General features: G+C 35.3%; 1 protein-coding gene across 2 annotated transcripts in view; it reads right to left on the bottom strand.

The window, feature by feature from the left end:
- Positions 1-27158, bottom strand: part of VPS37A (VPS37A subunit of ESCRT-I) — a 52969-nt gene that overhangs the window by 12272 nt on the left and 13539 nt on the right. For both annotated transcript variants that reach the window (XM_073017956.1, XM_007961732.3), the window contains exons 2-10: positions 21169-21243; positions 18806-18920; positions 18225-18325; positions 11730-11955; positions 10218-10288; positions 6570-6697; positions 6428-6486; positions 6282-6350; positions 1341-1484 (exon numbers count right to left, since the gene is read on the bottom strand). In XM_073017956.1, coding sequence (XP_072874057.1) covers positions 1341-1484; positions 6282-6350; positions 6428-6486; positions 6570-6697; positions 10218-10288; positions 11730-11955; positions 18225-18325; positions 18806-18920; positions 21169-21243 — 988 coding nt within the window. The remainder of the gene's footprint in view (positions 1-1340; positions 1485-6281; positions 6351-6427; positions 6487-6569; positions 6698-10217; positions 10289-11729; positions 11956-18224; positions 18326-18805; positions 18921-21168; positions 21244-27158) is intronic.

Raw genomic sequence — 27158 nt, 5'->3', positions numbered from 1 at the left:
ATAATTGAATGTTGAAGATAGCTAATGTTGAAGATAGCTAAGACTTTAAGAATCAAAAAAACCTCTTGCTTGGGAGATAGCCTTTGCCTGCAAGCTTCTAGAATGTAAAACACACAATGATCCTTTATATCAATTATCTGACTATGTAACTTTAAATATCTGTGTTTTAAACATATGGACGTAAATTCTGCTGTTAACCAGGAAGATTAACAGATACAAGCTTCAAGGCACAGTTATGTATCATTAAAGAGTAACGGACCAGAAATCAATGCCTTATTAACAAACATCTCTGAACTTCAATTTCGCCTCATGAAAAACGGGAATGATAAAATCCACCCCATCTGCCTTAACAGGAGTGTGTGTGTGTTTGTGTGTGTGTGTGTGTCTCACAGATGTTTCATAAAGTTTACTAACGAAAGATTATTTTTAAAATGTGATTATTTCAGACAACTTACATAAATATTTTGGACTGTATTAAAAGGCAACAAACTATTAAGCAGACTGTTTTGGATTTTTCTTTAAATATAACAAATATCAGAACAGCACAGGAACTGTTTCTCAATTTTTAAAAATTATTTTATAATCCCTATAGATTATTCTCTCTTTCATCAAGTGGTAAAACAAGTCATTAAGGAGTATGTTTCAACTATTCGGACTAGATTTACCAGCTGTATTACACAATGATATAGATACTACCATTTCTGAAACAACTATTTTATTTACCTGCTTGTATACTCAAATAAAGCAAGTCTAAAGTGATAGGAGGATGATGCTATTATTCTTACGAGGCTTTTCAGGTTCCTCTCACAGCACTCAAAACTCCACTTCAGTAATGTGCTAATGTTTTTCACTCATGAGTATGCTAAAGTTATTTGATATTATGCTGTCAAAAAAAATTTTTTTTTCCCAGATCAGCAAAAAGTTTATTAGCAATTTCTGCTCGGACGAGCCCCTTTCTGACCAGGAGTGTTCCTCTGACATACCAGACAGGAAACAGCCACACATACAGGCCCTCACTCTCATTTACTTCTCAAGTCACATCAAAAGGACATCTTAGAGCAATGGCACTTGTCCCCCATGGGGTTCCCTGGGAATAGCTAAGGTGTGTGGCTGTCCAGAGTTCTATGACAGACCTTCAAAGTTTTAAGTTCCAGGTACCTGGTTTTTGCCCAAGTCTACACCCAAGAAATAGAAACCTTCCTTTCGGGTAAATAATATATTGTACAAAAAAAGGGAGATGACAGCATAATAGAGAAATAGCTAAGACCCAGTGCTTCTCCTCCCTATAAAAATACCAAACTTTATCCAATACTTGTCCTCAATTGACGAGTATTACATACTGTTCTCTTTTCCATGAAGCTACTGAGAAAATCATCTATTTCCATCTTTCCCTCCAAGAAGTCTTCTGCAATATTATCAGATTCTTCCTCAGCTTCATGTGCAGCTACTTTCAATCTTGCCTGTAGGGCACTCGCACTACAGCTCTGAAAAAGAAAATCAGGCACTACTTTAATTTATGATACTCACAAGAACTCCTCACAGGGAAAGGAAGGAAGTTAGTGGTATGGAGAGGCAATTTATTATGTGCCCTATATAGCCTCTTTTTGAGAAAATCTGCTATCTTATAATGACCCACCCAGGTCCTTAGCTACTGGCTACAAATTATTAAATGAGAGAAACGGAGAAAATCATTGTTCTCTCCTAAGGATTTACAAATTAAATCACTGTGGTAGATATCTGCTAAGGAGACTCTCCACTAATGACCTCACCTCCTGGCATTCCTGCCCTTGCATAATCCCACCCTTGAGTGTGGGCTGAACTTGATGACTCATTTCAGTGGAATAAGGCAAAAATGATGGGATTAAATTTCACTAAAGCAATGAAAGACTGGTACACAGAAAACTGTAAGATACTGCTATAAGAAACTGAAGACATAAATTACTGGAAGACATCCCATGTTTATGGGTTGAAAGATTTAGTATTCTTGAGAAGACATTACTAATCAAAGCAACCTACAGACTCGATGCAATCCCTATCAAAATCTCAATGGTATTTTTTGCAAAAATAGAAAAACCCATCCTAGAATTCATATGGAATCTCAAGAGATCCCAAACAGCCAAAACAATCTTAAACAAAGATGATTAATATTTCCTGATTTCAAGTTACTACAAAGTTACAGTAATCAAAACTGTGGTACTGGCATAAAAATATAAAGAACAATGGAACAGAATAGAGAACGCAGAAATAAACCCTCACATAAATGGCCAAATGATTTTCAACAAGGGGGCCCAGTCCAGTTAATGGAGAAAGGAGTCTTTTCAACAAATGGTGCTTGAAAAAACTGGATATCGACAGGCAAAGGAACAAAGTTGGCCCCTTACCTTACTTAAATACAAAAATTGATCCAAATGGATCACAGACCTAAATGTAGGCACTAAAACTATTTTTAATAATGGCCATCCTGCTCAGTGTGGTGGCTCATGCCTGTAATGCCAGCACTGTGGGAGGCTGAGGCAGGCATATAGCTTGAGCCTGGCAGTTCATGACCAGGCTGGGCAACATAGCGAGACCCCGTCTCTACAAAAAATACAAAAATTAGCCAGGTGTGGTGGCACACATCTGTAGCCTTGGCTACTTGGGAGGCTGAGTCAGGAGGATCACTTGAGCCTGAGAGGTCAAGGCTGCAGTGAGCTATAACTGCGGCACTGCACTCCAGCCTGGGTGACAGAATAAGAAAAAAATAAAATAAAATAATGGCCATCCTAATGCATGTGGGGTAGTATCTCTTTGTGACACATCATACACAAGAATGAACTGTAATGCACCATTTTCTTATTGCCCTCGCCAAAACTGGTTATCTATTTTTACAAGTATGGCTCACGTGGATGTTTTATTTGGCTATTATGTGCCAACGACCGAACCAGGTACATAATAGGTACTCAATAAATATTTAATGAATAAGTAACTGGAAACTTTTGAAAATATGTTCAGCTTTACCACAATTTTTTTTAAAAGCCAAATAAAACATCCACGTGAGCCATACTTGTAAAGATAGATAACCAGTTTTGGCGAGGGCAATAAGAAAATGGTGCATTACAGTTCATTCTTGTGTATGATGTGTCACAAAGAGATACTACCCCACATGCATTAGGATGGCCATTATTTGATTTTATTTTAGGAATGAAACAGAACAGATTCCTCCATCACGGAACCAACGGTCTACTGAAAGTGGATTCCATATGTTAGAGTGTAGAAGATTCATCATCCCCCAAAAAATTGAGAACATCTAGAAAGAAACCTAGGAATCAGTGTTTGGTGTGTGTTTGTCTTCTTTAAGTGTTTCAAGAATTGCTTCCAGCAATTCTTATATGAATGTTTAAGGATCAGAGTAACTGTTAAAGCAGAATCTTTATTGGACATTTATCTTTCTCCTTTTGTCAGTTTCCTGTTTTTTTCCTTTTCCAATAGACCACTGGCATTAGTATTTATTGTATATGCTAAAAATATCTGTACCTTTTTAAACTTCACTTTTGATTTCATGATTTTTTAATATATCCAAATTTTCAATCTGTATAGCTAAATATGTCGAGTTTTTCCTTTATACTCATATCTGTTTTATTATGCTTAGAAAGACTTTTCCCACCATAATCTTAAAGAAAAAATCCTAGAAGCTAGTTGACTTTTTATGGTTTCCACTGAAGTTGTTTATCTGTAATACCTTTCTGTGTATTGTATGATACGATGATCTAGCCTTTTTCTAAGTGGATACTAAATAGCCAATTTTATAATTTACTGAATCCTCAATTTTTTCCAACTGATTATTCACATACACAAGTCTATTTTTGAACTGCATAGTGTGTTCCATAGAAATAATTTTCTCTTCCTATAAAATTACTATACTGTTTTAAATAATGAGGATTTACAGTGTATTCTGACACTGGGAAAGGGAGTTTTGTTCATTTTTTCTTTTTGTTCAAGCTCTTCCTGACTACTTTTACCCAGCTGAAAAAATAAAGTTTCAGATGAACTTTTGAATAAATCTGTTAAGATTTAAAAAAAAGAAAAAAAAAAAAAAAAAAACTCTTGGCATTTTGATTATAACTGTATTAAGTTTCTAAGTTATTTTCGGGAGAATGAAATCTTTTTAATACTCGATCTTTCATTCAATGAATATATTCTATGCTGCTCTAAACAGTCTTAGAAAACAGAAAACTCAACTCTTCTTTTATTGAATGCCAATTCAATAAAGGTTCCTAACTTACTTCATTGGGTTCACTTCTAAGTACTTTACAGTTTTGTTTAATTAGTTGTTTTCTGTACTTCATTTTGCAGTAATTGCTGCAGCAAACAGGAAAAAGTTTCTCAGTTCTCTAGAATTTTTGATTGTTTATTTTTGGTAAACAACTGTTTCATTTCTTATTTTATACTATACCACTTTTTGTGGTCTTGTTGCAGTACTCAGAACCTCCCAAGCAATGTTTTTTTTTTTTTTTTTTTTGAGACGGAGTGTAGCTCTGTCACCCAGGCTGGAGTGCAGTGGCCGGATCTCTGCTCACCGCAAGCTCCGCTTCCCGGGTTTATGCCATTCTCCTGCCTCAGCCTCCGGAGTAGCTGGGACTACAGGCGCCCGCCACCTCGCCCGGCTAGGTTTTTTTTTGTACTTTTTAGTAGAGACGGGGTTTCACCGTGTTAGCCAGGATGGTCTCGATCTCTCTGACCTCGTGATCCGCCCGTCTCGGCCTCCCAAAGTGCTGGGATTACAGGCTTGAGCCACCGCGCCCGGCCCCAAGCAATGTTAAATAGCAGTGATCATGAGGCATTACTCTCTTATTCCTAACATTAATGGGATCCTAGACATGTTTAGTCATTAAGTGTGATGTTTACTGCTGGTTTCTAGTATTCTTTTTCAAGTAAGAAATTTCTAGTTTTAGTTTACTATGAGTTTATATAAAGAATGATGTTGAGTACTATGAAAGCTTCTTCAACATTTGGCCGGGCGCGGTGGCTCAAGCCTGTAATCCCAGCACTTTGGGAGGCCGAGACGGGCGGATCACGAGGTCAGGAGATCGAGACCATCCTGGCTAACACAGTGAAACCCCGTCTCTACTAAAAACACAAAAAACTAGCCGGGCGAGGTGGCGGGCGCCTGTAGTCCCAGCTACTCGGGAGGCTGAGGCAGGAGAATGGCGTAAACCCGGGAGGCGGAGCTTGCAGTGAGCTGAGATCCGGCCACTGCACTCCAGCCCGGGCGACAGAGCAAGACTCCGTCTCAAAAAAAAAAAAAAAAGAAAGCTTCTTCAACATTTACAAGGTCCAGTATATATCTAACAGTACTTCAGTTGAGTCTCACAGATTTTCTGTGAAGGAGGACTGCTTAGGTTAGACTCCTAACTAATGTTTCTACTTGTATGACCTCAAGGAAGTTATTTAATCCCACTGTGCCTGTTTCCCTATCTGTAAAATGTAAAATGGGAAAAAGTAACAATACCTATTTCACAGGACTTGGTGTAATAACAGGCCATATATGTAAATAGCTTCATGCAGCACAAGACATATTAATTGCTCAATGTTAGCTATTATTTCTTTATTCTGACAAATGACCATATTATCTGAAATCATTATAAATTTATATTCTCCTTTACCATCTTTTTTGCTGTTGTTGGTTTATATCTATTTTATGTTTTATTTCACTGACTTTATCCAAAGTTCCTGATTTTATAGGAAACAGAGTATTAACTATGAGGTTACTGGTATAATACAAAGATTATGTCCTCTGTTTCCTTTTCATTTTTAAAGATTCCTTTTTTCCAGAAATATAGGTTGAATTTTATAAAATTCTTTCGATTTTCACATAACTGGATTTCTAACAAAACTTATTTGTAGCAGATAATACTATATATTTTTCCTATATTATTCTTTTTAATTTGCAAACTTTTCATTTAAGGTATTTGTAGATACGTTTACAAGTGAGTCAAAAGTTTTTGTTGTTGTTGTTGCTAGGTTTCACTACAGGGGTTGCAATGGTTTCATAACTTACTCAGAAAAGTTATTTGTCAGGGCCTGTCATAATTTTCTGTTTTGGAAACAAAGACGCTCTTACATGAGCACAAATAATGTATGATGCCTCATCGAGAGCTGTTCATCTACGTTTAACGGTATCATGTCTTAAAAGGTCAGATACCTCATAAATGGTTTCTGATGATAATGAAAATAAGATCATGACTCACGCACATAAGATTAAAAAAAATCTATGGCAAAGGAAAAAAACTAAACAGTCTTACCTCACTAAGTTCATGCTGCCTTTGCATCTTCTTTTCGAAAGTAGACTTCATTTGTGTAAGTAATTCATACTAAAAGAGAAAATGAAAAGGATGTTTTATTCTATTTTTAAATTATATACATTTCTACAAAATGATCACTAACTCACCTTATCTAAAACAGTTTGCCTTTTGGCTTCCAAGCTGGGCTCCAAAAGGAGATTTTTTCCTGTAAGATAAATCTCTAGATTACTTTTAGGTAAAGATCAGAATTTTTTCAAGAAATGTGAGCTGAGGAGAGGGAAAACATACTTGCTAGTTCCTCAATACTTTTTACTAAGTCATCTTTGTCAGTAATAATTTGTTTTAGTTGAGGCAAAGTCAGAAACTGTTCTAGTAATACCTCCTCTTGTTCATTCATATCTGTGAGTTGTGTCACACTAGAAACACAAAAGAAAAAATGTTAATAAATATCAGACATCAAGCTTTTCTCCCTGACAACTATTTACAATTTTTCAGCTTTATTTTAGTTGATAGGGTTCTAAATAATTTTTACATATACACCTAAGGCTGCCAATTTTAACCTTAAAATCATATAAAACATCAACCACAATGGAACATAAAGCAGTCTGTAATATATTCTCGACAGAATCTGTAAAAGTAAATTCTGGTCCAATGGATATGTTGATATATCTCCTCTCTTTAAAAATCACAACTGTGGGGAAGTGTTCACAGTTATCCAGTGACCTGAAATTAAAAATAAACTCAACTTAACTCAGGTAAAGAAAAATGTATGAAACTAAGAGCTTATTCAGCTTAGGTTTCTTAAAATAGGACAGCAGTAATACAGTTCAGTATTTTTTTCTTGTTCTTAATTCTGTTTAACTTAATTGCTTGAGAATATCACTTATTTCTTAAATTTCCCTGATAGGAACCAGACTGACTGATATATAAAATTTAAGCTATTTATTTCTTCCAAGCATAATGTTGAACATACTAGTACTATAGTAAATTCAGACGAGTAAAAGTTCACAGACAAGCTAGCATTAGAAGAATTTCTTCCTAGTCATTTCATTGTATGTATTGATGAGAGGGAAACAGAACTGAAAAGAGGCCAGAGTAGTTACTGTAACATTTTGGCTTGTGAAAAACTTTTATGGGAAACTATTCTATCTAGTCAGGTCAGTGCATGATTCCAAGGATGTGTTGGCCAAAATGCAGTCAGTAAAATCGCCCAAGACTCTACAAGTTACATAGTCTCTGCTAGTGCATAATGTCAATTAATGTAGGACCAGTAAGATAGGGTGCATAAGCAGTCACAACTCCGTTTTAACCTCTCTGCCTATTTAGCTTACAGATGTGTGGCTATCACAGTAAGAGTTATACAAACGTTTATGTGTGTTTATGTATATGTGTGTACAGATATTCATAAAATATTTAAAGAAAAGAAATAATGGAGGGCTAAACCAAAAACAAAAATGGGTATCTGTAGGGTGAAAGAACTAGGTGGAGCGGATATGGATGGAAGCAAAAACTTTTCTGAACGTATCTTAGTTTTGACTATGGAGCCATATAAAAATGTTGGATAATTTAAAAATAAAGAAGAAAAGAAAAAGCAGTCTTTAAAATTCCGAGAAAATGGACTGCTTTGAAAATAAGTAAACCTGTATATTCTAAGTTATATCAACACCCAGAGAAAAATTATTTGAAGAGATTAAAAACAACAACAACAACAGTATATTCTGGCATGTAATAATCCTAAAGATGACAGAACTGTAAAAAACAAAAACAAAAATTTAACCTGCATTCAATAATCTTAGTAACAATACTGGTATTGTTATTTTGGAAAAGAACAAGGGCCCTTCAGAGAAATGGCTGACTCTAGGTCTGGGAGAAGAAATGTTCATGATGAGCCCATGGCATCTTCAACTTTGCCAGAAACGATACAGAAGGCAACTTGAGTTTCTCACCCATCAGAGCAACTTTTGGAGATGGATAGTGCATCAACTCATTATTGTGAAAGCTGATACTATAAGGGGAAAAATTAAGCATTTTTCTTGGTCCTGTATGAAGCCTATTTTAGTATAACTAAATATGTAATTGATTAAGTCAGGTTCTTCATAGAGTAATTCTGGTTAATACATTCTGGTGGTAATGATAAAATTATTAAATCATATTTACGACCCTTGCTGAATTAATGATGGTCAATGATTTCAGGTGCTTTAACCTGATATAACCTTAATGTCACTAAAAAAAGGGCAACCAGACCTCACTGCTGCCTCATGGGATGTAATAGGAAGCATGCACTAATTATGACATAAGTATTGGCAAAAGAATTGAACCTTGTCTACTTCTAGCCACCAGCAGCATAAACTATGGGAAATAGAGAAACGCCCTTCAATGGTACCACAAGGAGGGAATAAGGAAAAAACAGGATATGGAAGATTTCATAGGACAAATAACCAATTTAATAAACACACACTATGTCTAATATATATGTATGCATATATATACATGGACATTTATTCCTATATTTGTGTACATGTATATGAGCATATGTAAATACAAATATGTATATGTCGAAGTGTGCGTGTGGGTATAAAAGAGAAAAGTTGGGGAGAAATGGTTCATTATTAAAAGGAACTTAAGAGATCTACTATCCAAATGCAATAGGTGGAACTTGTTTTGAATCCCGACTCAAAGAAACTACCAACAAAAAGATTAATTACTGAGACACTGGAGAAAGAAGGTAATATTAAAGAATTACCGTTGTGTTAGGTATGTTGATGATGGTGACTGGGGTTATGGTTTAAAAAAAGGAAAGAAAATCCTTACCTGGTAGAAAAATTTACTGAAGAATTGATGGGTAAAAAGGATGTATTATCTGGGATTTGCTTTAAATAAGGGTGACTCATACCTATAGCCCTCCAAGAAAGCTGGACAGAAGGAGGCATGAAGCACGGTGAGCAAAAGGGTTCATGGCTATTGTTGCCACATGATGGATACATGGTGGCTCATTATACTAGTTTCTTCACCTTTTTTGTATTTTTGATGTTTTCATAACAATTATTTAAAAAAATTTAAAGCAAAAAAGATAACTTTAATAAATTAGAACTACCTTATGGGTTACTGTAAGCATTACAATGCATATTAACCTTTAACACGCATGCAGTATATTGCAAATATTCATTAATTTATTATAACAGAAGATAAATCACTATTTCCTTAAAATGACTGTAAAACACTGGTGCAAATAAATTTAAACTCTTTTTAAACTATAGGATTTCTCATGGGTACCTGGCTATACACCTTTGATGAGATATATCCTAAAGAAAAAAAGAACTGCAAAAAAAGAAAAAAAAAGTATAACTGCATTCAGTAGTCTTATTAATAAGAGTCTTATGAGTATCATGAACTCTCAATGGGGGTATAAAGTGTGCAATGCTTCCCAAAACTGGCCAAAAACCATTTTCTTCATGAAGCATTTTAGAGAAGCAAAGTTCCATGAAAAATGGCACCTTAATTGAAAAAAAGTTTGGCTCTGTAAAAACATTTAATACTTTATAACTTTATTTCTCTATATGTAAAGTTTATCTACTAAAGGAACAATGGGAGGTCTAAAACAGGCCAAGATATATTTTGAAACTATCAGGAACAATGTATTCAAAAATACTTTTCAAAGAATGTAGGTCACATGAGAGAAAGGATCTTGTTATCTTGGTAACTATTACATCATTATAAAAATCCTATAAAAATCCCTGAGTATGTACTAGTTACTCAATAAATACAACCTATAGGACCTAAAATTGATTTTTAAAACTTTCCCACTAAGACAACTACAGTACTGTCTAGGAATAGTGAAGATTTTAAAATTTAATTTAATATAGATATGAAATAATGATCTGGTGTATGCTTACAAATAAAATAGACAATGTCACCAACTTTACTCTCCAGGTTTACCTTAGTTCTGAGAGTTCTGGAAATGCATCAGGGACATCTGGCATCTTGTAACCAAAACCATTTTGGCTTGTCTAAAGAAAAGTTTTAAATGATATTAAATTTCAGCCATTTTTTGACTGCTCTCAATTACTAATAAATGTAATTGATGTACTATATCCCATAACTGTTTGCATTATCATATTTTCATCTTCACATCTCACACTGCCTTAGTCTCCCCTTCTTCCTGCAGTCTATCTTTTTTTCAGTGTTGTATACATAGGATTACTTTTTGTTGTTGTTGTTGAGGGCCATGTGAGTACCTGTGTTAGGTAGAGAACTGGTAGTTCTCTTTCTTGTCTAAGTATATGGCTGTAGATTTCACTGGTATATATGAATATTTCTCTCAAGTCAAAGGCATTAAATATAGAAAAGCAATAATTTGGCAACAGTCTGAATAGTTACATGCCTCAGTCAGATGAGACGGTGGAGTAGATGAGTAACTGAGCCATGTTTGATATATATGACTTTTTATCCTTGAGGACCCTTGAAAAGCCCTCTTGTAATTTTGTTCATATTACTAACTGTAATTTGTTCATAACATTCATTAACACAATAAATGAAAGGTTTTGGAAAAACCAAGTCCACTTGGGTCTATGTATTCTAAATGATTATAAACTCTGAAATTAGTAATGTTGGATATAGTATGGTTTTATACTTGAGTAATGCTATGGGTGATATTCACTGAGGGTGTAATTGAAAGGCTTTATACTCCTTTAAATGTTTTATGCCCAAAGTATTAGTCTCTTCCTCAGTAACATTCCACATAGCAACAGTTAAGAACAGCTTAAGAACATACAAGTTTTTAAACCAATGGAACACTTGAAGCCCTCAGCATACGCTAGCAGACCCATCATAATGTGACATCTGCTGCTCCCACATGATCATTCTTCTGCCTTTGCCCACACCCTATATGGCAGCCAGAGAGATATACTATAGGCAGCTTCACAAAAATGCCATCTGCTTTATACCTCAATGCCTTTGACAATGTTACGGCCTCTCAAAGAATGCCTTATGTATCCCCTTGTTATTCTGGCAAATTAATAATGATCTTTCAATATCTGGCCTTGAGCATAATAAATGCATGCATTTGTTTAGCTGCCTCATTTTTACTGAGTACCCACTATATTTATCAGTACGTTTGAGGCACTAAGAAAGTGATGAAAAAACCCAGAATCACATTTTTTGTAAACGTAACCTACTAGTTCTACCTTGGTCCCTAGGAGCACTGACCATTCCCCTAACTGTGTCTCTACCAAAACTCTAGCTGTGTCTTCTACTACACTAGAATTATAAGCTCCACACTTAAAATTATTATTTGTTGGTTACCTCTCTGTTACTTGAATTGAAAAACGTGATTTAATCTTTTCATATTTTGTCTAACTTATTGTCTGGCACACGGAGGCATGTAATAAATGTGTGTTGACTGAATGAATGTTTCAGTGGCACAAAATATAGATAACTGACGATACCAACCGGTATTGAAGCATCCATTGTGGGAATGGGTAATGGCAGATTTGAAAGGACTCCAAATGAAGGAGCGGCAGGCTTGGCTGTGGTATAACTTGTTGTTGAAGAAGAAACAGTGTCAGCAACAGATAAAGAAGTGATACTCCTGTTTGCTTCTTGTGGAGGATATGGAGGAAGAAATGGAAAACCCTGAGAAGCATAAGGAGGCATCCCACTTGGGTTACTGTATAGACTGAAGAGAAAAAGAGAAGATCATTAGATTAGATTTTATGGATACAACATGTCAAATTATTTCGAAATTGCTCTAAATAACAAAGGTCAAGCACTATATAGATGAAATCTTATAATGGCAGGTGATATTTATTAAATTATATAATGGAATTAAATATTATATAATATTTAATATATAAAGTGATATATATATATATATATATAAAGTGATAAAATATGACCCCCTTCCAAAAAAAAGAATTGTAGAATTGTGGTTTCTACAAAAAAGATCATGAATGCTTTAGAAAGCAAGCAATTCAACTTGTGAGAGTAGAAATGGATAGACAGGCCATTTTTGAGTTTTCAGCATTCCAATGGTATCAATCAGTATCTCCATAGAGGGAATGGAGAGCAATATTTAATCCAGGACATTTATTGAAGTAGAGGCTAACAGCTTTCTCCGTATTTGTCAAAATCTGACTGAAAGTCAAGACTGCTTTTCTAGAACATTTTAAAGTAAAATTAAGTATGCAGATGAGCTTTTAAAATGTTGAAATATTAAAAACAGATGCATATATAAACATGCATGTATATTAGAGTTACATAGCATTATGCACTTGGGATTCAATCATAGAACAATGTAGTCAATGTTTATTTTTGCAAGATAACAAATATTTTACATTTAAAATATTTTTCCCCTTAGCAAAGTTTAGAGAACCAGATCATAAAAGCATTAGAGTAATTCAGACCTAGATGCAGACTGAAAATCATCTAAATACAATATATGAATCATACAGTGAGTTTATATGGATCAGGCACTCTAGTGTAAAGGATAAGGGCCTTACAGTTATGTTTTAAATATTAATATACTACCACTAAAATGTTTCCCTTTATATTGAAACATGTTTCAAAATGTAAAAATTTTATGAGAGTACTATTATTTCATTTAATGACATAACCTGAGTTGGAAATTTTGTGGGAAGAAAACTTTTTTTTTTTTTTTTTGAAATGTACATGAATGACACTGAAGTGTATATGGAAAAATAAGCCAGAGTAGAAAGAAAAAAGCCTGAAAAAGGAAGGTACAGAAATATTAGCCCTGTAATAAAGCAAAACAAATTATAAAACCCTAATAACACAACAAAATTTAAAGCATAATACTACTGAATGGACAGGTAGATCAATAGAACCAGATATAAAATCCAGAAAAAGTTCAAACACCTATAGGAATTGGGATATAATAAAGATAGAATCTCAAATAAATGAAAAACAGAACAGTCAAAAAGTAGTATTGAGACATCTGCAAAAAAGAGGTTGGAGTCAGATCCTCATTTTTACAATAGTGTAACAATCTAATGGATCAAAGTTTAAGTTTTTTTTAAAGAACCTCAGAAGAACTAGAAGACATCATCAAAAAATTATAACCTTGAGGCAGGAAAGGACTTTCTGTGAACCCAAATTCAGAAGCCATTACATAAATAATGATAAATCTGGCCGGGCATGGTGGCTCATGCCTGTAATCCCAACACTTTGGGAGGCTGAGGTGAGTGGATCATGAGGTCAAGAGAATGAGAATCCTGGCCAACATGGTGAAACTCTGTCTCTACTAAAAATACAAAAATTAGCTGGGCATGGTGGCAAGTGCCTGTAGTCCCAGCTACTTGGGAGGCTAAGGCAGGAGAATTGCTTAAACCTGGGAGGAAGGGGGTGCAGTGAGCTGAGGCTGTGTCACTACACTCCAGCCTGGTGAGACAGCAAGACACTGTCACAAAAAAAAAAAAAAAAAAAAAAGAAAATAATAAATCTGACAACACCGAAAAAAATGTACATGACAAAGTCCTTTATAAAACAAATAGCAAATTTGGGGGAAAACTTCTATCACAGAGAGAGGTATAATTTCTCTAATACATAAAGAATTCCTATAAATTGATAAAAAGACAAAAAACCCAAGAGCAAAATAGAGACTAGGATAGTATATACAGGTTATAGAAAAGTAAAAGAAAAAATCTCTAAAGTACAGGAAAAAATGTTCAGTTTAGCTATTACTAGTAAGATAAATAGAACTAAAATTATACTAATGTATTGTTTTCTGCCTATCAATTGGCAAAGATCCATTTGATAACATACTATTTTGGGAAAGGGTATCGGGAAATAGGGATTGTATAGGAACAGAAACTGGTACAACTACTCTGGAGGGCAAGTTTGCAGTATTTGTCAAAACTACAAATGTGCATTACACTTCTAGAATTTATCCAACAAATAAGCTCACATTTAGGCAAAATATTATATTAAAGATTATTTACTGGAGCAGCACTGACAGCAATGAAGAAGGATGGGTTTTTTAGGGAAGATTAGAAAAAATGAAAATATCTGTCAAAGACTTGCTAAAGAAATTATAATACATCCATAAAACAAATACTTTGTGGCCATAAGGAATAACGAGGAAGTGCCTTAGTACTAACATGAAAAACTTTCCAAAGCCATATCATTTAGTGACCACCCCCCCTGCAAAAAAAAAAAAAAAAAAAAAAAAAAAAAAAAGACAAGGGCATAATATGCTACCATTCATACAAAAAGGGAGGAAAATACAATACTACACATATTTTCTTGTAGATGAATACAACAGCTCAGGAATTATATATACACAAACCCAAACAAATAACTTGAGATGTTAATGGGGAAAAATACTGAGCTGCAAGGGAAAAAGAAGTGGCATGGAGATTTTCACTGTATACTCCTTTATACTTTTTGAGCCAGGTGAATGTATGACCCATACAAAAAATTAAGTTTTCTGATCGACTTGTTCATTTCAAAAGATGGCTCATTTTTATCTTAAAATTACTTTTATCTAAAGAAATTAGTGATATGTATGTGAATATAACAAGCTATTTAGAAACAATATAACCTACATGAGAGAGTATTTGTAATATCTGTGAATTTAAATCAATAATTCTGAACCAATCTGCTTTGTTTTGAACTCAGTAGCAGGTACAACCCACAAAGTAAGAAATGCATCACACTTGATTTTTAATAATGTGTACTATATCCCGGAACTTATCTGAAATGAAAACAAGTAAACGTGTTGGTTAGTATTTTCAAATAAGGTGAATGAGTTTATATCCAACCCTATCACTACAGAAGATAGGAAGTATGGTTTTTGAATATACTTTTTATCTGAAAATAAGGACTGAGGACTCTAGAACATAGATAACAGAAAGACAAAGATGAAGGGAGAGAGCTGAGGTACCTGGAAGTGGAATGCTGCTATGCCAACAACAACAACAAAAATCTAAAATGTGGGAGGAGCTTTCGGAACAAGCAGAGGTCCAGGCTGGAAGTTCCCTCAGAAGATTATGGAGGACTAATGGGCCTCAAAGAGGCTGTTAGAAGGAGCCTGGTGGGCCTTTGAGCAGATGGTCATTGCAAGAAGAACTTTATATTAGTGGAAAGTTCACCAATACTGTTGCCCGCAATAATATGGAAAACAGAAAATGTACCTAGTGAAATGGATGATCCAGCTAAGGAGATTTCCAGGCCATGCTGAAGGTGCCACCTGATTTCTAGCTGCCTGTAGTATAAAATGTGAGAAGAGAGAGAGAAAGTAAAGAACTGCGAAATATAAAAGATGAGATTTCCTGGATTTGAAAATAAATTTCTCTCTCATTCCTAGCTTCCCTAAGATTCTCAAATTAAGAAACATCTCTAAAGCAAAGTTCAAACCCAGCATGGGCTAGAAGATCCTTTGTTAACACCTCTGAAAGAGCCAAGGCAGTGCCTCAGAGAACTGTCGAGTAAGAAAAACAGCCATTTAGGGCTTCAAATATTCTTAAAGACATTGTCTCTCAGCAGCCTCACTGGAAGCCCAATAGCATATTTGGCAGAGCTTAGTGGGTGTTGCTTTTGTTTAATGAAATGAATGAAAAATGGATTCATAAGAAAATCATAAGGATTTTAAAGGAATTGTGTCATCTTGGGTCTATAAGGGACAGAGGGAGTACCAAATGAAAAAGAGGCTATCAGACCCTTAATTTCTATAGGCAGGAAGCAGGCTGAAAAAAACTACGCACTTGGAAACAAGAGCTACATTTTACAGAAAGGAAAAATGACACAGATGGCAGAACCAAGAACCAAGAATTATTCTGTGCAGAATCATTTCCATGAACTAGGTCTTAATAAAAAAAATGTGCCCAGTTGGATTTCAGTACTGCTACGAACCAGTGGCTCCCGTGTGCTTCCTACTTTCTCTCTTTTGGAATCTATAGTGGTTACCTGAGGCTTGTTCTACCATTGTAAAACGGGTGTGTGAGGGGCAGCTACCTTGTCTCTTTAATTCCCTTGTCTTCAGATCAAGAGGAATCGTTCTTCAGGAACACAAGTGAGAAACCTCATCTGTAGTTGAATCTTAGATGAAAGAACACAAGCCTGATTCTGTAATATGATGAACTCTGCAAGTTCTTGGGGGAAAGAGGAGAGTGCCTATTCACATATAGGAAAGAGGTGAATTATTATGGCTAGGAGGAAGAATGTGACAGATTGTATTTTCCAAAATGGCCACAACCAGATTTCCAGTCCCATATACACTTCTTGAACTTTGCTACCCCATTGAGAGCTGAAGTCTACTTTCCCTCCCCTTTCAATCTGGGCAGGTCTAGGTGACTAACTTTACAAAACGCAGCAGAAATGATGCTGAATAACATTCAGGACTAAACCAAAAAAGATAATACAGCTTCCGTTTGGCTGGAATACTCTCTCTCGGGATCCTGACCCTCAGAACTCACTCCTGCCACGCAATGAGGAAGCGCAGGTCACATGGAGACGCCACATATAGATGTATCAGCACTAAAGTCTAAGCATTAAGCCAACATTAACGGCCAGACGACACCAGCTAATGCAAAAAGTGGAGCAAAAATAAGCAATTGCCACTGGTCCCTAACCAAATGGTAGATTCTTAAAAAAACATAAATGTCATTATTTCATCCACAAGTTCTTAGGGTAATCTGTTATTCATGTGACACAGTTTGGATGTTGTCCCCTCTAAATCACACACTGAACTGTAATCCCCAATGTTACAGTGGCGCCTGCTGGGAGGTGACAGGATCATGCGGGTGTATTTCTCATGAATACTTTAATGCCATGCTCTTGGGGCAGTCCTTGCCATAGTGAGTTCTCATGAGATCTGACTGTTTAAAAGGATATGGTACCTACCGCCTCCTCACTCTTGCTCTCATCATGTAATGTGCCTCTACCCGTTTTACCTTCTACCAGGAGTAAAAGCTCCTCATATGCCAAGCAGATGACAATGCCATGCTTCCTGTATAGCCTGCAGAACCCTGAGCCAATTAAACCTCTTTTCTTTATATATTACCCAGTCTCAGGTATTCCTTTATAGCAATGCAAGAACAAGACTAAAACAGCATCCTCAGTACGAGAACGTGACTTTATTAAGCAAGCTACTGGAAGGCAGTAAATCAAGAAACTAGGAAATGGCCTGAGAAAGAGAAAAACAAAATCTAAGAAATGGAGAATCCAATACAAGAAAGGGAAAATCCCAGGATGACAACAAAGGAAATTCCTTGCTGAGAGTTATGCAAACATCAGAGAGAGTAACTCAGAATGAGGGAAGAAGTGGAGCACTGAATGTGAAGGAAAAAATGAAACCTAGATATTACTTTATTGGTTTGATTATGTGAAAAAAACGTTTAAAGCATATTTTTCAGAGTTGCTAAAAGCTCTGTGGAAATTTAGTAAGATCTTAAAATTTAAGATGATGTGGAAAATGAAGATGATCTAAAACAAAACCAAACCAAATACAAAATGTAGGTAATTATTAATTCCAGAAAAAAGGCAAAAAATTACACCATAAGGGAAATGTAAACATGGTAACATACTTGGCTCAGGAATGGACAGTATTTAGAGTCACAATAACAAATATACCAAATATGGAATTACATTAAAAATCATGATATAATTTCACTGAGACAATGAGGAGAAAGGAAGTTCAGTGAAAAACAGCTGAAATCTTCATCTATTACACTAGGAGGCCAATAGAATATCTAAAATGAAAGAATCAAGAGATAGAAGTATGCACACATTATTCAGAAAGATGTAGGTAAACATTAGAAGAAACAGCTAAAAGAGTAAAACAGTTGCCTCTAAAAGTGTGAATGTATTTGTGGGGATGTAGAAATCAGAGGACTGATTTTTAACATCATTTGAATTTTTAAACTATATTTTGATTACTTTAATGTTAAAATACATGCAGACTTTTGTATTTATTAGAAATATACTTACTAAGGAAATGCTGTTGAAGTAGGAGCTAAAACTGGAGGGTTCTTCCAAAACTCATCCAACAGACTTTGAATAATTTTTCCAAGATCTGAGTGCATGGTAAACTGAAAGTAATAATACATGATGCTTAAAATCACTTTCAGAAAAAGATTATAAAGTCTCCGTAGGATAATGTCACTGTAAATAGTAACTTACTTTTGCAGGTCAAGAATTAAATGAAAAAGGATATTAGCAATTCACAAGTTATATCATTTTCTCATAAAATCGATAACATAAATATCTGGTAATTAGTAAACAGGTTAAAACTCCATTGAATCAAAAATGGAGCCAAAATATTTCCTTGTTTGACTATTTACAATAATTTAAGGGTTCAAAGGTATATAATAGAGTATATGTAAGTTACAATCTCACAATCAACCATATCATATTGTAAGGACTTTAACATATGCCTTAAATATTCAATTTTTTAAAAAATTACTCATGACAAAGTGAAACTTTAAATGCATTTCAGATTTCTAAAATATTTAGTAGAAAAGTAATACACCTATTATATTACCCTGAAATAAATTATCCCATATACATACATTGTTTACTAATGGAGAGGTAACATACACTCCTTGTTTATCCATTAAGTGATGTCGTATCGGTGGATAAACACTGATCACTGGTTTTTCCTGAGGAAATTGTGGAGGAAGCAATCTGGTAGAGCAGATGAAAAACAAAAACAAAGATAACAAAGGTATATTATAAAGTCAAAATCTTAAAATAAAGCTATTTAAAAGTAAATTAAATTTTCACACTTCGATATGGGTTATTTGTAATAAGTGCTCTTTTATGGTGTTGTCTGAAAATATATATAAGAATAAAATTTGGTAACAAGACTAGTCATTCAACACAGTAAAATCTTCATGTGAAATATGGACATGAATTATAGAATATTCTTCATATCATGCCAATTAGTTGCTTTCAAACACAATGTACCAAGCTACGCAAAATCTTAGGTAAAAATTAAATAAGGCATTTTTATCAGGTGAACCATACTAGTCCAGTCTGGCTATTTATTGGACCACAGGTTCTAGCCATACAATTTTCTGTGGTTTCTCTACTTTGAGAATGCTGTCACGTCTGAGCGTGGTGGTGCATGCCTGTAGTCCCAGCTCCTTGGGAGGCTGAGGCAGGAAAGCCACTTGAGCACAGGAGTTCAAGTCCAGCCTGGGCAACACAGTGAGACCCCATCTTTAAAAAACTAAAGAAGCATTATTTCACTATTTACTGTATTTCTAAAGAGTAAGAGGTTAAAATGGAAAGTAGGAGGATTGAAACATTCTAGCTGTCATCAAGACTTGATTCTATAAGGCTCCCTTCTAAATGCCCCAAATGACACATCTCTCCCAAGTTAGAGGTCAATCACATGGTTTCAAGCAAAGAACAGTAAATTTTCAATACAAAAAAAAAAAAAAAAAAAAGCAGAAAATTTAACTTTTGAACTACCCACAAAACCAAGAATATTGAGTGAAATCTTAAAAAGAAGAGTTTACTAGACATGAAACCCTGTTTCCAAATCTCTAAAACTCAAGAATATTTTACTTTGAATTGCCTCTTTGTTCCCCTGTTGGTTCAGAAAACTATTTGTTGGTGGTACTTTTGAAAAGAAAACTGGGTCCTTGTTCGCCTCTCCTGCTTAGCTCTACCTGGGCATCTGATGAGATAAAACTACTTCATTTACAAAGCTGAAGATTTTAAAACTAGTTTGGTAAAAAGGGCACTATAAGGCCTTGGGAGTCCAGTTTGTATCTTGACTATGCTACTTACTAACCATGTTTCTGTAATTTGCCCTAATTTGCAGGGCTACTGTGAGGATTCAAAAAGCTCACATACGCTTGTAATCCCAGTACTTTGGGAAGCTGAGGCGGGCAGATCACGAGGTCAGGAGTTCAAGACCAGCCTTAACAATATGGTGAAACCACATCTCTACTAAAAATTCAAAAATTAGCCGGGTGTGATGGCACACGCCTGCAATCCCAGCTTCTCCAGAGGCTGAGGCAGGAGAATCACTTGAATCCGGGAGGCAGAGGTTGCAGTGAGCCAAGATTGTGCCACTGAGCTCCGGTCTGGGTGACAGAGGGAGACTCTGTCTCAAAAAAAAAAAGCTCATAAATATCAAGTTAAAGTAGCAGTTATATACTCATGCTTTAATTCACTCATTCAATTAGTATTTAATAAGGCCTCCTACACACAGGCACTATGTGAGGCAAGGAGAATGTGAAGGTGAGTAAGATAAGGCTCCTGTCTTCAAGTTAGGTGCCTTCTTACGTGGCTCAAACACTTGATCTAGCAGCAGCCACTTAATGCAACCTGAAGTAATCACAATCTTTTCATACTACAGCGACTCATAGCTGCGTTTAAGGCTAAATTGCTGCTTCAGCAATCACTTTGTCCAACTTTTGTAACTTAAGTAAAAACTTCGTATTTTTAACTTTTTTTCTTTTTCTTAAAAATGATCAGCAAATCAAATCTAGCTTTGAACTTTCTGGTTGATGTAGTGTATCTGTTGCTGAAATTTGGAATATTTTAACTTGTTTCTGATTTAAAGATGAATCTATCTCTAATGGCTTTATATATATAACCCCTTTGTTTTTTATTATCATTTTTCAGCATACTTCCAGCTAAGATTTTAGTGCTAATCAATAAAAACAATTACAGTACTAAGAACTAGTATTGCACATTTCTATTGCATTTCCTCTTTTCTAGTTTCTTTCTTATAGCACTATAACTTATAGTGATAGCTTTCGAATATTTTTATTTCACTGAATTGTGCACTATTTTATAAATTATAGTTACTTGAAATAAGTTCACCTTAAAAACTTATTTCTAATAATTAAGAAACAAAACAATAAAAAACTGTTAAGTCCTTTTACATGAAAAAGTAGGATACAATTCTACTCACATATTAATGTTAATTGTCAGGTTGTTTATGGTGAATGGCAATCTGTATTCCACATCTTTCTGTATTTCGGCTATACTGCAGGAGAAAATTAAAAAAAATTTACCCAAAGTCATGAAACCATTATTGTTAAAAACGAATGTTAAGTGCTAGTATCTACTAAAACTACCTTTATTTTTAATCACAGAATCTGGATAGCCAGCATAACTTGTATCTTGAGGGGAAGGAAAATGATCATAGTTAGAAAGGCCCATCAACTAAGCACACAGTAATATTCTGAACCATCCAGGGGGAGGGGGATGATGAGGTAAAGAGGAAAGAAAAAGCTCTTCATTAATGCTAGATTCATTTATTATCACTCTATCCAATTTACCATTAGCAGAAGCAATTGTGTGCTCTCTGGTTATTACAGGTCAGGAAGCCATCTGGGTTTTAACTGCCACCATCCAGCAACATCGGCAGCTGGGGAAGTCTGGGTCTTAACAGCTTGAACTTAAAAGTCTAGATGAGATGCGTCCTACAATCTTATGACAGAGGATGCTGGCTGCTTTCCAAAAACAAATATCCCCTTTTTTCTAAGTAGAGAAGCCTGATTTTATTCTGAGTAGCAATGTTCTAGTCAGTTCTTATAGCTAGTTGTTGCTATAGACTTAAATCCCACCCAAAAGAATGTACAGGAAACTTGCAGGGAGAAATATAGGAAAATATCTTAAAGGGAACAAAATAATAGACAACTTATATGAGCCCATTTTGCCCTTCCTGTCTTCCTTCTTCTTCCTCCTTGGATCTAGGAACTAGACTTCTAATAGCCATTCTGTACCATGAGTGACCCTGAGAATTGAAGCCACACACTAAGGAAAGTTAGAAAGAAAGAAGTAGCTTGGGTCCTTGATGAATATGAAATTGTCAAACTCTGAATTTCTTTTAAGTGCGAGAAAAATAAACTTTTGTCTTAGCCACCATTCTTGGGTCTTTGGTATTGGCAGTTAATATAATTCTTGGCTTGTAAGTCCCTGATACTTTAACATTCTACATTCATAATTTTGTTTTATTGTTATTTGCAGGCATACATTATTACAACTATAATACACTAGGCAAGTCTTTTGGGGGCTCACTTGAAATTCTAACCAATATTCATAATATTTCCAAAGGGGAAAATGCTAAGTATTATCAATGAGGTGAGGTTGCAGAGGAAGCTTAATACTGAAATGGACATGAAACTTCTTCAAGCATGAATACCCTTCAAAGGCTTAGCATATGAAAAACGATTTGCTTTTTGTTCTTTTGGATGATTCCTCTAACAACTTTATAAAACCTCTATTTCCCTCCGTTTTTGGTCCTTTGATAAAAACCTAGCCTCTAGGATATATAAATCTTAAGATAGCTTCAAAGATTAAAAAATGTTGGGATGGAGCTACAGAAAAACTGCAGATGTAGATAAGCTTTCCTCTTTGATATCCTAAGGAATGGAGTTATCATTTAGAAGAAACAATTAAGAAAAGACTCAAGTGGATACTCAGTATTAGGACTTGAACAATTTTTCTGGAAGTTTTTCTTAGGGAATTAGATTTGGACTGAAAAGCCTCCTCCCTTGTATGAAAACCACATAATCAATAGAATGGGCTAAGTTTTTTATTCCTCGACATTATTTTAGAACCTGAAGAGGTCATTGCTCAAGGAAATAAATAGTGGTCACAAAAGCATCCACCAGTTCAAAGCCAAGTAGAGCATCTTAGTGATTAAGTGCGTTGCCTCTCAAGTCAGGCTTCCTGGGTTCCAATGGTGTCTTTGCCATTTATTTACTGTCAAGGGTAAGTTAAGCCTTTTCTCTCAAATGGGAAAGGGAGATGTTAAAAAAAAAATCTGTCTACCTAAAAGATTTGTTAGATTATGCAAAATAATGCATGTAAATCCCCCAACACAGTACCGGGCAAAGAAGTGTTCAATAAATGTTAGCTATTATTAAACAGGCATTTAGAACATGCAAGTTGGTCCCTCTCTAGATTTACAGTGTTAAAATTTTTTGTTTGTTTTTTGACACAGAGTCTTGCTCTGTCGCCCAGGCTGGAGTGTGGTGGCATGATCTTGGCTCACTGTAATCTCTGCCTCCTGGGTTCAAGCAGTTCTCTTGCCTCAGCGTCGTGAGTGGCTGGGACTACAGGTGCATGCCACCACGCCCAGTTATTTATATACATATATATATATATATATATATATATATATATTTTTTTTTTTTTTTTTTTTTCTTCAGACAAGGGGTTTTGCCATGCTGGCTAGGCATGGAGTTCGAGGTCTCGAACTCCTGACCTCAAGTGATCCGCCTGCCTTGGCCTTCCATTGAAGTTTTAACTCCTCAGTTTTTTACACACTGTTTAGATTTTTACAGAAATTTTTCTCTGAAAACATATTAAAATAAATTTGATTTAAATAATTTTTACTTAAATAATTGGTTAAAAATGTCCGATTCATTTTCTCCAGTTATGTTGACAGTTACTAAAAATTTTTTATGAGTTTTCTTCACAAACTAGGTATCACAAATAACAGAAGGTGATACTTATAATATTAATGAGAGTTGAACCATCAAATTCCAAAACAAGTTAATCACAGTAATCTAGAAATGCATTTTGATTAGCTGCATTAGATAAAACAACAGATATGTAATTGTTTTACTTAATTAAAACAGGAATAATTCCCTAAATATCCATCACAAATGTGATTCTGAATATGTTGCTACTTTAATAACTTTTTAAAAACTTATTCCAAAACACTCATTCTCATTAATCACCAAAAAACCACTGTTCACATATTGCTGTATAATCTTCTAAACTTCTTTGTACATTCATAGCCTTATTTAAAATAAAAACATAATTACACGGTCCATCAATTTTATAAGTTACTCTTTTCTCACTCAATTGTGATTATCTTTCCAAATCAGTAAATATTATTTTACAGTATCTTTTCTTTTTTTTTTTTTGAGACATGATTTCACCCAGTCATCAGGCTGCAGTGCAATGGTGAGATCTCGGCTCACTGCAACCTCTGCCTCCCAGGTTCAAGAGATTCTCCTGCCTCAGTCTCCCGAGTAGCTGGGACTACAGGTGCGAGCCACCATACCCAGCTAATTTTTGTATTTTTAGTCGAGACGAGGTTTCACCATGTTGGCCAGGATGCTCTCGATCTCTTGACCTCGTGATCCGCCTGCCTCGGCCTCCCAAAGTGCTAGGATTACAGGCATGAGCCATCACACCTGGCCTACAATATCATTTTTAATGGCCTCATAATTTTCTAGTATATGGTCATACTATTATTTAAGCTATTTTCTACTATTAGATATTTAGCTTGTTTGCAGTTTTTACTCTTATAAACCATGCTTTGATAAACATTCTTAAAGCCATATCTTTATGCTGACAGTGGTACTATTTACATTGTACACACATATATTTTAAAGTATATTCTATTTACACACATATATTTTAAAGTAATATTTTAATCACACCACAAGAGAAAATTTAAATGACCTATAAATTAATAATTTCATTTTCTAGTTTCTCTGGGAGAAGAGAATTACTATGGTTTTACCTCAGTGGCTCTGAATTTGTTGGGGCTAAATAAAGCTGTAATAATATATAACTTTGTTAATAAGAATATAGATTAATTGGCATCCTCATTTCTTTGATAGTCCCCCAAACAGAAACAAATAGATCTTAATATGCAATAGAGATTTCAATTTCCAAAATGGTGTCATAGAAGCAAGCTGGCTTCACTTAATGTCACAGAAAACAACAAATACGTAACACTAAGATTAACACCAGCATCCCAGAACTCAAATATGAGGGTCAGTCACTTCTCAGGGCCACAGAGAAGTGAAAAAACTCTGAGCAGATGGTAAGAGAACTGGACTTCCATATCTGTGATGACTCTCCCCATAATCTTCCCAGCACCATGCATACGAAAAATTTCCCCTCAACTCGCAGTTTCTACAGTGGAAAAAGTAAGACCGAGGTGGACAATCAGCTTCCCCACCGTTTTGGTTCCCTGGCAGGAGACTCATCCCTGCCTCAACTCACTGGAAGCATCATAGGACTGAAGGGAGAAATATTCCTGAGGACAGTCAGAGACAAAGGGGAGAGGCAAGACTACCATCCTCAACCCTGAAAACTGCTCTGTCGGCAGCCAAAGAAAACACCAAATCAGAGTGCCTATTCAGCAGCTCCATGTTGTAGGAGACATGTTCCACAGATCCCCTGGGCAGGAACCCTTTGCCAGCCTTCCCACACTGTTGGGATATCCCCTTTGGGAGCTACCCCATTAGAGATGGGCAGTGCTCCAAGTATTTACTAGAGCCAAGGCAAATCTGGGTTTAAAGTGCCACTGAGAACCAAAAAGGAGGCAGCAACCTAACAGTAAAGAGTCTTTAAGCAAATATATTAAATAAAGCCAAAACAAGTCAGAGAGAGCAGACCAGAATAAACAACTAATTCTTCAAAGTAAATACATAGATGCACATCCACAGGAAACAAGAGCTAAGAGGGAGCCTGACTTCCCTAAGTGGACAAAGCAAAGAACAAATGACTGACCTTAATGAGATAATAATATGTGAGCTCTCTGAAAAAGAATTTAAAATGAGTTTTAAGCAAACTCATTGATCTTCAAGATAAAACAAAAAATTCAGAAATTTACCAGAGAAATTTAACAAAGAGATTTAAGTAATAATAAAAAATTAAACAGAAATGTTGGAACTGAGAAATACATTTGTTGAACTGAAATATATTAGAGGCTCTCCAGGGCAGAATGGATTAGGCAGAAGAATCAGTAAGCCTGAAGACAGGTTATTAGAAAACACACAGAGAAAGAAGAAAAAAGACTGAAAAGAAACGAAGACCACCTACAAAATAGAGAAAACTGCCTCAGAAGACCGAATCTAAAAATTACGGGTATTCAAAAGGAAGTTGAGCCAGAACAATGGGTAGAAAGCTTATTCCAAGAAACAGTCACAGAAAAACTTCCAAAGCTTGAGAAAGACATAAATATCCAGGTACCGGAAGGTCAGATACACTAAACAAATCTGACACAAACAAGCCTACTCCCAGGCATGTAATCATCAACTCTCAATGGTGAAGCACAAAGAGAATCCTAAAAGCAGCAAGAGAAAAGAAACAAATAACATAAAAAGGAGCTCTAATTTGTCTGGCAACAGACTTCTCAATGAAAACCATATAGGCCGGAAGGGAGTGTAACAACATTTTCCAAATGCTGAAAGGAAAAAACAAACGAACAAGCAAACAAAAAACTTGCCATCCAAAAATACTGTATCCAGCAAAGTTATCTTTCAACTATGAAGGAGAGTCAAAGTGTTTCCCACACAAACAAAAGCATGGAGAATTCACCCCAAGACCCATCTTATAAGAAATGCTAAAGGGAGTTCATCAGTCTGAAAGAAAAAAACATTAACATGCAAAGAGAAATGTGCATTTGGAGGCATGAAATCCACTGGTAAAATTAAGTACACAGAGAAACCCAGAATTCTCTAATACTGTAATTATGGTGTGCAATCCACTTGTAACTCCAGTATGAGGCCCAAAACACAAATCTATCAAAAACAACAATAGCTACGACAACCTGTTAGGAGACAGATAACATAAAGATCTGTACATTGAGACAATTAAAAGTCAAAATGTTGGGGAGAAGGAGTTAAGGCATAAATAGTTTTTGTTTCTATTCTTTTTTTTGTGATCTAAGCTATCGTCTCTTTGAAATAACTTTTTACATATATGTTTTTTATAAGCCTCATAAAAACCACAATGCAAAAACCTATAGTAGATCCACGAAAAATAAAAAAGCAACAAATTAAAACATACTACCAAAGAAAGTCACTTAACTACAAAGGAAGACAGTAAGAAAGGAAGAGGGGAGATTAAAAACCAGAAAACAAGCAACAAAATGGAAGAAGTCCTTAAGTACCAATAATTAACGTAATAGACTAAATTCTCCGA

Source organism: Chlorocebus sabaeus, chromosome 8 (assembly GCF_047675955.1).
Source record: "Chlorocebus sabaeus isolate Y175 chromosome 8, mChlSab1.0.hap1, whole genome shotgun sequence".
Taxonomy (NCBI): domain Eukaryota; kingdom Metazoa; phylum Chordata; class Mammalia; order Primates; family Cercopithecidae; genus Chlorocebus; species Chlorocebus sabaeus.
This window is presented reverse-complemented; position numbering and strand designations above follow the sequence as displayed.